Genomic DNA, 12,957 nt, shown 5'->3' with positions numbered 1-12,957 from the left:
TCGGTTTATTGGGAGCTTCCGGATTAACCCAGTGGCTTACGCATTAGACCTTCCTTTTAATATGCGTATTTCAAATGTATTTCATGTCTCCTTTATTAAAACCTTTGGCCTGCAACCGCTTTACCACCTCGGTGCCACGTCCTCACCCTGTACAGGTTGAGAACCATGAGGAGTATGAAGCACAGTCCATTGTTGACTCCCGTAGGTTCCGTGGGCGCATACAGTACCTGGTGCATTGGAAAGGGTACGGTCCGGAGGAACACTCTTGGGTCTCATCCTCGGATGTACATGCCCCTGTCCTCCTCCGTGATTTCCATAGATGTTTTACCCTCAAGCATGGTGGTCCTCCGAGGGGGAGGGGTGGTTGAGGAGGGGGTACTGTCAGGGCTGGGCTCAGCCCTTCCTTCTCTGAGCTGGCTGCTCAGCTGTAGGCTAATTGGCAGCTCCCATCTCTCTCCACAGTTACTCAGCTGTTGTTGATATCCTGCTTGTCAGTCCTGCCTACTTAAGCCGTCCAGTCCAGAGGAGCTCTGCCTTTGCCTTGGTCAACATCACAAGAAACATCTCCTGTGTTCCTGTTTAAAGACTGGCATTGCTGACATCCCTTCTGGCCCTGGATCCTGCTTGCTGTTCCACTACATTGATCCCTGACTTCTGGCTTGGCTGACTATCCATTCCGGTTACTGAACTTTGGCTATGTTTTGACTACGTTTGTTCTTTTTACTTTTATTATTAAACAAGTGTTTTAACTGTACTTCTGTCTCGGTCTGATTTCATGGTTTCTGACACAATGTCTCAGCAAAACATTACATTTTCTGAAGGCCGAAACAAAACATTACATTTGTGAGGCTGAAACACAGTGAGAAATAGAATTCTTTCCAGATCAGGAACTAAGCTGACAAGGTAAATACTTGGTTAAACCACCTTGCAAGGTTCAACACAATTATGAGGCTAATAAAGAAGAACTGCTGGTTAATGTTAATCACACAAAGGTTGATTGCATGCCATCCATTTCTCACCCTTCTCATGAGATACTGCAACTAGAGGGTGCTCTCAGAACTGCTACCTATGGGAGTTATCAAAGACTGTGCTTTAAATATGCTAACCTCCTAAAGTGGTACAACACTGAAAAGTCACAGGAAGAATTAAACGGGTTTGATGAGCTTAATCTAGAGAGAGACAGTTTAATACTACAAAAACAAAGGCAGAGGTGAGAATTTGCCAAATCCTTACAATCAAGCTCTTCCACTCTCAGCCAACAGCTTATTAAAACCTGTGCCGATGTTGAAACTTCTAAAATTTGGTCAGTCATTGCCCAGAAGAAAGCAGAGATGGAAACAGAAGCTACAGAAATAGGAAGCAAGGAAGCACATATGAAAGCAGAGATTGGAGCAGAAACTGCACACAATAAGGCTACTACTCTGTTTGCTTTTAGACAATCTCTGAAAACCAATCTCTTGCGAGATTTTCTCCATCAGATCATCCCCCACAGTTATTACCTTTTGTATAACTTGACCCTCCCTCCTAGATTGTAAGCTCTAATGAGCAGGGCCCTCTGATTCCTCCTGTATTGAATTGTATTGTAACTGTACTGTCTGCCCTCATGTTGTAAAGCGCTGAGCAAACTGTTGGCGCTATATAAATACTGTATAATAATAATAATAAGGCAGAGGTGGAAGCAGAAGCCCTAGAAACTGCATGCAAGAAAGCATGGATGGAAGCAGAGGTGAAAGCAGATGCTACACGCAAGAAAGCAGAGATGGAAGCTTTGGTGAAACAATGTGAGCATGCCACAGCCATGGAAAGGTTAAGCTGCTAGTGAACTGAATGATGTAACAGCAGCAGATACTCAGTTGCATCATATACATCGTATTTTTCACACTCTCTTCCAAAACTTCAGCTCCCAGCACAGACTTGAGCATAGCTTCAGTAGCCCAAAAGCCATTAAGGAGGTTGCATAACTTCCCAAAAATATCTAGCAGAGACAATTTAAAGTTTCAAGAGATTAATGACCTTCTTTTGGAGCTTCAACTTGTCAAGACGGATGCCCACCTACCACATGATGCACCATATGCCCAACGCCTGGACCTAAACTGGGTCATCAAAGGCAACATCTGCTTGGGTAATATCAGGAGGTCTTCCACAGTTTCTTCGTTCAAGACACCTGTTCTGTGCCAGATGGTCGCATTACTTGTGTCAAGCAGTGCCTACATTTTCATTAAAGACATGCAACACTTCTATACACAAGGTGATAACAAGGCCCTTCATTTCTGGGATGATCATGTCGGCACCACATTGTTTACTAAACTAAACTAAAGACAATGATCTGGAAGCCACAATGGAAGGCAAGAAGTTCCTAAAAATTATGAGTAATGAGTTCTATCAGGACAATTCAACAGCTGGTTGGCACCACTGCCATTTTGTGCCTCAAGAAAGAAACTACCAAACAATGTTCAGCATGTGGAAGCACTATTTACTTCTTTTACAATGCACCCTGAACAGAAAACCTGAGATTAAAAAACACTTTGTTTATGTAGAAGGTGTTTGCGAGAGATCATGCTGAGTCTGCACCACCTCTTAGGGAAGGAGAGGATGTTTGATACCTCCCATGCTTTGGCACGTACCATCATGGCAAGCCAGATCAGATCAGGGTGGTCTACGACACAGGTGCTCAGTTTGAATGTGTTTCTCTCAATGATATCCTTCTCACCGGGTCTAATCTTAATAACAAGCTTATAGGAGTTTTGCTCTGCTTCAGGCAAGAACCAGTTGTTTTTATGGCCGACATTCAGTGGATGTTCCACTGTTTCATCTTTCAAGAAGAAAACAGAAACTTACTCAGGTTCCGATGGTATTGCAACAATGATGACCCCAACACAATTCTCATTGTTTCTACATTTGAACTGGTTAATCCGGTGCCTGATAAGGAGATTAAAGCTAATACTGTTACACACAACACCTCTGTAAAGTCAAAGATGAGGCAGGTTCTCACTGTTTTGAACACTTTTCAAAGTGGTCTTTTGTTGCACAGGCTATTGCACAACTTATCCATGTTGCTCATCAATTTGCATCCAACACTGAGGTCCATAAAGTGTTGTGGATGGCACATCTGTAAAGGGCATCTCACCATCGAAAAAATTTCACAAGCAGAAAAAGTCATCATTTAATGTGTTCAACATGAAGTGTACTCTCAGGAGATTGGTAACATATCAAAGAGACTTAGCCTTTCTAAGCATAGTCTGCTGTACAAAATTGAACCCAGTGATTGATCATGACAATTTACTTCGAGTTGGAGGTAGCACACAGAAGTCCAATCTGTTAGATTAAGGAACAGAATCAGCCTATTTCTCCAGGTTGACATCACACCACTGCACTGCTGGTTTAACGTCACCACAAGCAAGTTCAGCACCTTGCCAATGTCTTCTGCAGCCATTGGAAAAAGAAGTACCTATGCAACCTTCAAGATTGTGACAAATGGTAAACTAAAAAACCCAACCTACAAGTGGGCAACATAGTCTTCTTGAAAGAAAAGAATGCCCACCGCAATCATTGGCTTATGGGTCTTATTACAAAGGCTGCACCACGTGATGATGGAAAGGTTCAGAAAGTAGAAGTCCTGGTAATTATGGAAGGATCAGAGTAACTCAACTTCAGACCTATCGACAAACTTTTGCATGTTGCTGCCTTCCCCTCTGAAGATACACTCCTAGACAATCTTCTGTGCAAGCTTACAGACACTAGTAATGACTTTACAAGTTTTACAGTATGTTAATATTTGCATTATTCTTCCATGTTCTCCCCATTTAATCTTTTCAGGTGCTCCTGGAATATTCTTCTCTTGCAATGTTTGGACTCTCAATTGTTTAATATTTAAAATCATGGATTTCGATGGAGGGTATCTTGTTACACATGCATTGTTGTTTGTTTGCCTTTAAATAATCTTGTCCCTTTCTTACTCTATAGCTAGGAGATGTTCTGTATAGCTAGTCCCACCCTCTTTTCAGTGTTTGTTTTTCGTTTCTGATTTGAGCACATGTAATTGCTGCAGCTAGACATACTATGATTTTTAACCTATCTGATGTTCTTCTGTGAAGATCTGCACACGTTTTCAATTAAAGCTTTCTATGTTCTGCAAGATGTCATTTGTATCAAATCACTGTTTGCCAGCACTTCTGAGATTGTAAGTTATAGCTTTCTCACCCCAACTGGATCAGTTATAGAGATCACACTTGCAATGCTTAGACTTGAGCAGCAGAACTGGTTACTAGACAGGACCTGTGAGTCACCAACTATGTGGTTCTAAGAGGTCAAAATAGATGAAGCAAACTAATTTGACAGACACAACCATTTCCTAAAAAACTGGTAACCATGGCTCAACTAAGCCCATACACAGGGTGACCTAGCTAGCTCCCTCTTTCTTCAAGAATAAAGAAGACAGGTACCTGGACATGACAAACAGGTATCCTTGAGAATGGGAATCCCATTTCATTCCCAAACTCTATCTTCCTTTACATCATTATCCATAGAACTATTACATTTTCCTTTTATTTTTTTTTCCTTCCTCTTCTTCATTCACTCTTATCATACCCAATAACTTTTTTGTCATGTCTCTGTGTCCCTGTTCTCTATACTATTTTCTTTTTTACAATCATTGTGCCCTCAATGGAACAAAACAATCTCCCACTGAGGTGGTGAGTACAGTGTCAGTGTCTTTTTTCATATGGTTCTTACCAGATGAAGGTTTGGACTTTTGCATGTATAAAGAGATAATAAATGTGTACCTTCAAAAAACTGTAATGTATGACTCTTCTGCATATCTACTTCGTTCCCTGAAATCTTGGACCCCTGTGTTCACCTCGTTTTTGTAACAATGTTCTGAAACTTTATAAAATCTTGTAAAATAAATTTCTATAATGTGCTCACTAATACACAATGAAAAGCTAGCAGTCTAGCTTTCATTTTCCAAGAAGAGCGGAATTAAGACCGAAAACAGAACTGAAAGCAATGAACATGTTTTTAAAGGTATATTCTTACTAATAGAGAATTACCATACTAACGTCCTCAGTCCTCCCTTGCTGACCTCTTGTTCCTCGAACATTCAGGCTGCATTTTCTGAGTTTCTGATGCCATATTAAAATTTTCACCTCTGCTCACTTCCTGGATCAGAAGAAAGCTGGTAGGACATGGAGCCAGTGGCGGAACTACCAGGGTCATAAAGGTCGCACTGGTGTTCTGCTACTGTTGGGGGGGGGGGTCCCAGCAGGGTTGCTGGCCGCAAGGCTCTGAGCTTAGAGCGTCTCTCTCATACAGCCCAGAGATGGCACTGACCGTTCCCCCTCTCTCCTCCCTCGCATGGATGGGAGAGGAGAGAGCTGATCTGCTCCTTCTCCTCCCACCCCTCTCCTCCTGTGTGCACTGCAGGAAGTGTGAAGCTAGTTTTAATCATTCAGCTGCTAGGCTTCATACTTTCTTCAGGGCTTACACAAGAGGAGAGGGACGGGAGGTGAAGAAACGGATTGGATCTCTCCTCTCCCATCCGTGAGAGGAAGAACAGTCAGTGCAGGCTCTGGGTTGTATGAGAAAGATGCTCTCAGTTCAGAGTCCTGCTAAGGCAGCACTGATGGGCAGCACTGATAGGCTGCACTGATTTGCACTGATAGGCAGTATTGATGAGCACAGATAGATGGCACTGATTGGTGGCACTGATAAGCACTGATAGGCGGCATTGATGAGCACTGATATGCAGCATTGATGAGCACTGATAGGCGGAATTGATGAGCACTGATAGGTGGCACTAATAGGCAGCACTGATAGGTGGCACTGATAGGTGGTATTGATGAGCACTGATAGGCAGCACTGATCATCAGGGCACTGATGATCAGTGCCCTGATTATCAGTGTACGCAATGTACTGACAGTCTTGCCAAGTTAACAGCTCTCCTTTCATTACACAGACACAGCATCTGAGGATAACCAGCAAGTCTGTTTATTATTATTATTATTATTATACAGGATTTATATAGCGCCAACAGTTTGCGCAGCGCTTTACAACATTGGGGAAGACAGTACAATTACAATACCATTTAATACAGGAGGAATCAGAGGGCCCTGCTCGTTAGAGCTTACAATCTAGAAGGAAGGGTCAAGTGGAACAGAGGGTAGTAGCTGTGGGGGATGATCAGATGGACAAAATGAAAATACAGTTGTTAGGTGTGAGTAGGATAGGCTTCTCTGAAGAGGAGGGTTTTCAGGGATCGTCTAAAAGCTAATAGAGTAGGAGATAGACGGACAGATTCGGGTACGGAGTTCCATAGGCTTGGAGAGGCTCTGGAAAAGTCCTGGAGACAAGCGTGGGAGGAGGTGATGAGAGAGCTAGAGAGCAGGAGGTCTTGAGAAGAACGAAGAGAACGATTACTTTGGTATTTTGAGACTAGGTCGGTGATGTAGCTGGGGGCAGAGTTGTGGATTGCTTTGTAGGTAGTTGTTAGTATTTTGAATTTAATTTGTTGGGTGAGCGGAAGCCAGTGGAGGGATTGACAGAGAGGAGTAGCAGAGACAGAGCGGTTGGTAAGGTGGATGAATCTGACAGCAGCATTCATGATGGACTGAAGGGGGGATAGAGTATGCTGAGGTAGGCCAATGAGGAGGGAGTTGCAGTAATCGAGGCGAGAGATGACCAGGGAGTGAATTAAGAGCTTTGTTGTGTCATTGGTTAGAAAGGGGCATATTTTGGAGATGTTCCGGAGGTTGAAGCGGCAAGATTTGGACAGTGATTGGACATGGGGCTTAAAGGAGAGTTCAGAGTCCAGGAATACTCCTAGTACCTTGGCATGTGGGGATGGACTGATAGTTGTGCCATCGAGTTTGACCGAGAGATCAGGGGAAGAGGCACGTGGGTGAGGAAAACTGATAAATTCGGTTTTGGATAGATTAAGTTTGAGGAAGTGGCATGACATCCAGACTGATATATCTGAAAGTAAGTTAGTGATACGTGAGGAGAATGAAGGAGTGGGTTGTGGGGTAGAGAAATAGATTTGAGTGTCATCAGCATAGAGATGGTATTGGAAGCCGTGGGAGGCTGACCCAGGGAGGAGATGTAGATTGAAAATAGGAAAGGTCCAAGAACAGAACCTTGGGGGACCCCAACAGAGAAAGGAAGAGGAGAGGAGGTAGTAGAATTGTAGGTAACGCTAAAGGTGCGGTTAAATAAGTAGAAAACCAGTGAAGAGTACAGTCACGGAGACCAGAGGCATGGAGTTTTTTTATGGAGAAGGGGGTGGTCAACCGTATCAAAGGCAGCAGAGAGGTCCAGAAGTAGGAGTGCAGAATAGTGTCCCTTAGTTTTGGCCGTTAGTAGATCGTTTGTTAGTTTTAGGAGAGCAGTTTCTGTGGAATGTTGAGGATGAAATCCAGACTGAAGGGGATAAAGAAGGCTATTATCAGTAAGATGGACGATCATCAGTTGGTTGTAGACTAGACGTTAAAGGAGTTTGGATAAAAAGGAGAGCAAGGAGATGGGGCATAGGTTGTTAAGATTGGATGGGTCCAGTGAGGGCTTTTTAAGTATGGGGGGACAAGTGCATGTTTTAAGGAATTGGGGAAGATGCCAGAGGAGAGGGAGAGATTGAAGATGTGGGTTAAAGAGTGTAGAATAGAGCTAGAGGGTGAATGTAGCATTTGTGAGGGAACAGGGTCTAGAGGGCAGGTGGTAAGATGGACGTTAGCAAGTAATTTAGAAACCTCTTCTATAGAGGTGGGGTTGAAAGAGGGAAGTAATGATTGTACCTGTGGACATGAGGTGTAAGGCATGGAGGGTGTCAGAACATTAGAGATCTCCTCGCGAATTGTATCAATCTTCTGTTTGAAGTGATTGGCGATCTCCTGAGCAGTGAGTGAGTTAGTGGGTGGAGGCAGTGGAGGGCGAAGTAGAGAGTTGAAGGTAAAGAAGAGTTGACGGGACGGGATGATAAGTTTTTAATGAGGGTGATGAAATAGGTCTGCTTGGCAGTGAGGAGGCTGGAATTGTATTTTTGGAGGGCAGATTTATACTGGCTGTTTACATGTGATCAGCTGATATAATTCAGTGCAAGAGGTTTGGGAGGACCACAATTGTGAGAGCTTACATTCTAAAAGGAAGGGGCAAGTGATACAAAAGATAATAACTATGAGGGATGAGCTGAAGGAGAAAGTAGGAGTATCATTTTTAGGTTGAGGAGGGTTAGGCTTCCTCGCAGGGATGAGTTTTCATGGATCACCTAAAGGTGGACAGGGTAGGAGATACCTGGACAGATTGGGGGAAGGCGTTCCAAATGATAAGTGAGGCTCTGGAAAAGTCCTGGGGGCCAGGATGGGATGAGGTGATGAGGGTTCTAGAGAGCAAAAGTTCCCGGGAGGACATGTTGGGTGATATTTGGAAATAAAGTTGGTGATAACCTCAGTTTTTGAAAGATTGGGTTTGAGGAAGTGGTGTGAGATCCATGGTAAAATCTCAGTTTGTTCATGGTCAGCGCCCAGATAGTACTGCAAGCTAAAAAAAAAATAAAAATGTTTTAAGGTATAAAGTATAGGCACAGAGAGGTGCCTGCACATACCTTCAACGAAAATCTACCATGACAGACAAACCAAAACAGGGGCCTCTAGATGATTGTACTTCATACTGTATCGAACAGCAGTGTTTTTCTTTCTGCAACTAATATTTTCAAGAGGTTAGCAATAGTAGCTTCCACATTTTTCATTTCACCAGCTATTTAGCCTCGGTGCTAAAAACTCACAGTGACAGTGAAGTTATATGGTCAAAAGGTCACTAATAAATACCGTATACAGTTCCCACTACTAAGAGCTGTACAACTGACACTTTATGCCTTCAATTTTTACATGAACCTGTTCCAGCAAGTTATAATTTTTAGATGCTCAGTTTCTGTTTATAACATTTATGTAAAAGTATTTAATTGTGGTTGTCATTTAGCAATTATAAGGGCACTTGCCCTAAAAGCTGTGCATTTCCTGTGCCTTCTGGGCTTAGCGTCTATGCTTTGGTGTCTAAAACATTCAATTTTAAGTATGGTCCTTTTATGTTTAAAACAATTAGTATTCAGATGTTTGCATTAACATGGCTTATTGCTTTTGGCGTTTTATATATTTGTATGCATGTGTATAAATATGCTATTTTATTTTTGTTTGTAGATTGCCTGACTCTATGTGAAAAACAGCCTTTTGGAAATGTCTGGGACAGGTAAGCCAAGGTATTGAACTAATGTTTGCCAAGAATAAAATGCTAATGAGTAAGAACTGCTTGTAGTGCTGGAAGATGATCATGCATCTTTATTTACACTTTTCACATTGCTAAGCACATCAGAGATGAAGGTCTCATGCACATTAGATGTTTTTTCCTGCTGCTCCTAGGGACATTTGGCATTTTTTTTTCCTGCCACTAGACACCCCTGTATGTTGGCCTATGTTTCCATGCACACAGAGGCATTTAGCAGAGTTTAGAGGCAGGGGGGTTTAGAGGCAGAAAGAAAACCCACCGTCAGTGTAGTGTGCCCAGGAGCAGCAGAGTTTTGGCAAAAAAATGCTTAGTGTGCGTAAACACGTCTAAACGCGCCTTTACACTATGCGCATTTAGCACTTGAGCATTAATTCATCTCAGTGGCCATAATAAATTATTAAAGTGTAAATAACACTGCACTAACCCAATAAACAATGGTGAAGCTGCTACATACAAATATGACCAATATTCAAAACGTGCTATAATAAAATGTAGCACTAAAATGAACAAAAAATACAGGCAAATGATGTGGTGATCAGTGGGTACAACTCACTGAGACATGAAAAAGGAAAAAATAAATATATAAAGTTCAGTGACTACAGTATATTTAAACTGAGCTATGATGTGAATAAGTGAAAAAAAAAAGTCCCATAATGAAGAGTGAAAGTGAATCCAAAGTGAATGGGAAATCTTCAGGTCTGTGTTTCATCGTCATGAAAATCTCGAATAAGAAATAGATGGAATACTCTTACCAGAGACGGTGGATTCAGATGCCAGCGACACCGAATCGAACAGGCTTAGAGATCCAAGAAAGGAGTTTTCGTCCAGGGAACCCCAGATCTCAAGGGGCATCCCCTCTCTGCTCCACCGATCAGGATGAGGACCACCAATCCGGAAGGACCATGGGGGAAAGATGAAATATCCAAATCTCGTAGGAAATCCGGGGATGTGGGGAGGCAAAAAATGAAATGCGCCATTAGTGCAGATCATAAGGATATATTTATTGGGTCACACCAATAAACAAAACAATTAAAAGCGTGATCACGTAGATAAAATCAAGTTGGCGCATTTCATTTTTTGCTTCCCCACATCCCCGGATTTCCTACGAGATTTGGATATTTAATCTTTTCCCCATGGTCCTTCCGGATTGGCGGTCCTCATCCTGGTCGGTGGAGCGGAGAGGGGATGCCCCTTGAGATCTGGGGTTCCCTGGACGACAACTTCTTTCTTGGATCTCTAAGCCTGTTTGATTTGGTGTCGCTGGCATCTGAATCCACCGTCTCTGGTAAGAGTATTCCATCTATTTCTTATTCGAGATTTTCATGCCGATGAAACACAGACCTGAAGATTTCCCATTCACTTTGGATTCACTTTCACTCTTCATTATGGGACTTTTTTTCACTTATTCACATCATGGCTCAGTTTAAATATACTGTAGTCGCTGAACTTTATATATTTATTTTTTCCTTTTTCATGTCTCAGTGAGTTGTACCCAGTGATCACCACATCATTTGCCTGTATTTTTTTGTTCATTTTAGTGCTACATTTTATTATAGCACATAATAAATTATTATTCTGGCCAATAAAATGAATAGATGCCCACGTGCTTGATGCACCTAAACACATTTAAATGCACCTAAACGCATTACATGAGTTTACAAGTGTCAAGCGTTTCTTCTGCCAAAACTCTGCTGCCAAGAGGTAAGAAGTCTAGTAGAGTTAGCAAAACGTCCTGTGTGCATGAGGCCGAATGTACCCCACTTAGGCTTCCATGAGTAAAACGTTTGAAAAAATACCTAAGCGTTTTAAAATTGTCAGAAGGTCTAGAATTCTTCTAGATTAGAAAAACCTCTAGAATAATATATTAAAAAATATAACACAAGTGTTTAGCAAATTGAAGAAACCTGTCTGTGAAGTCTATGATCCAGGAGATCAAGTTACTTGATCTAAGTGACTAAGACATTTCTACATTTTACATTACACTCATACTTTTTGATAAATTGAAAAGATCTGGATATTTGGTACACGTGCTAATCATATGGCGGATAGTAAACGTGCTCATACATTGTCCTTTTTTAAACTGACAATCATCATAATACAGAATTTTTCAAATTGACTGATTTGTTGTTTAATACAATTAATCTATTGCAGTACCTAGTCCTGCTACCATACAAGCAGTAGAGTTTTTTGAGACTTCATGGAGTTAGTTGATAATTACAACCTGTAGACATACAGTATATTATTTTTATTAATTATACAGGATTTATATTGCGCCAACAAATTGTGCAGTGCCTTACAAAATGGAGGCAGACAGTGCGGTTACAACACAATACAAAACAAGGGGAATCAAAGGGATCTGCTTGTTAGCGCTTACAGTCTAAAATATACACTATATAAACACACACATGTATGAAATTACATAATATATAATGAGCAACTTAAAGATGAACAATGTTAAAGAGGACCTAGCTATAGGCAGAATTCTAATCATCACGTATAGTGGGAGGGGTGGCAAAAATAAGTTCAGATTTAGAAAACCATTTAGATTTAGAAAACCAGTTAAACTGATCCTTAAACAGAAAGAAGAATTACCTGTAACAAAAAAAAAAAGTCTCTATACATACCTTTCTAGCAGCCCAGATGTTGATATGCCGCCTCTTCATTAGTTTGTGGCTATTGCCTATTGCATGTATTCCACTAGCCCTCACTGTGGAGAACTTTTGGCTGAACTGACACGTACCCTGGACCTGAAAGTGTCCCTGAGCTCTATGCCAGGTGTGTATGAGGTGCGAGACTTGGATCTTCTGTCTGTCAGTCAGGGAGCATTAGAAAGGTTTGATGACTGAACCTTAGCAGTTCTATTATAGGCATTGTCCCCCAAAAAGAGGCATCAGCCTCCACTGAGAAAACAAAGAGAAATTAGCAAAAAGAGCACCAGTGGGTCACATTTAGAGTCCACAATCATTCATTGGTAATCAAAGTTGAAATAACCTGAAGCTAAAAGACAGTCAGTACATTCTGAGGACCAAACAATCTTCCTTCATTGGGGCTTAAAAAGGAAATAAAAAAAGGCTTAGGACTATCTATATTGGCTCCTGAAAGTGTCAAAATGTAGCATTGTAAGCTACAACAAACATGTATTACAGACACTTTTGAAGCACTAGTTGATACTTGTTGATTCCAGCCACCATGCCTTGGCTGAGTGAACTGCTGCTTTCTGCTTCTGCAAAGGATTTATCCAGAAGATTTTCTGCAGAGCCTCAACATACCATTAGTCAGTGATCCCCCTTGCACCTATTCCCCCAGCTAAAGCTGTGGCCTAAGTAAGCTCGGAGAGAATGTATGTTATTGGAGCTCCCGATTCTTACCTCCCTCTACAAGAGGTCATAACTGCTGGTTTACCATATTTTCTAAATTTCAGTGCTATTTTAAACTTCAGGTTTATTTGGAGCTCAGTCTGGAGTCCTATATGTGCCAAAGTCTTTACACAACCTATTGCACCTGGAAAGACCGTTCATGTGTGAAAGAGTTGTTTACAAGTACCTGTGTGTTCTCAAGGTCTACAGTAATTGTGCTGGGAATTTGATACATGCTTCCGAGAATGCAGTTAACTGAGAAATTTGTATACTTTCCTTATCCTCAATGCGAGTAGATTGTTATTTTAATTTTGAATGTGCATTTGAATGTGTT

The 12,957-nt window shown here is 41.6% G+C and overlaps 1 protein-coding gene across 4 annotated transcripts in view; it reads left to right on the top strand.

Annotated features, from left to right (window-relative positions):
• Positions 1-12,957, top strand: part of CDK15 (cyclin dependent kinase 15) — a 438,173-nt gene that overhangs the window by 340,146 nt on the left and 85,070 nt on the right. For 3 of the 4 annotated variants that reach the window (XM_073633297.1, XM_073633299.1, XM_073633298.1), the window contains one exon: positions 9,183-9,231. In XM_073633297.1, coding sequence (XP_073489398.1) covers positions 9,183-9,231 — 49 coding nt within the window. Of the gene's footprint in view, positions 1-9,182; positions 9,242-12,957 lie in introns of all 4 variants that reach the window. The other variant, XM_073633300.1, reaches the window with a different exon arrangement.

The sequence above is a fragment of the Aquarana catesbeiana genome, linkage group LG06, assembly GCF_042186555.1.
Source record: "Aquarana catesbeiana isolate 2022-GZ linkage group LG06, ASM4218655v1, whole genome shotgun sequence".
NCBI lineage: Eukaryota > Metazoa > Chordata > Amphibia > Anura > Ranidae > Aquarana > Aquarana catesbeiana.
Note: the sequence above shows the minus strand (reverse complement) of the source record. Positions and strands in the feature narration are given on the sequence as shown.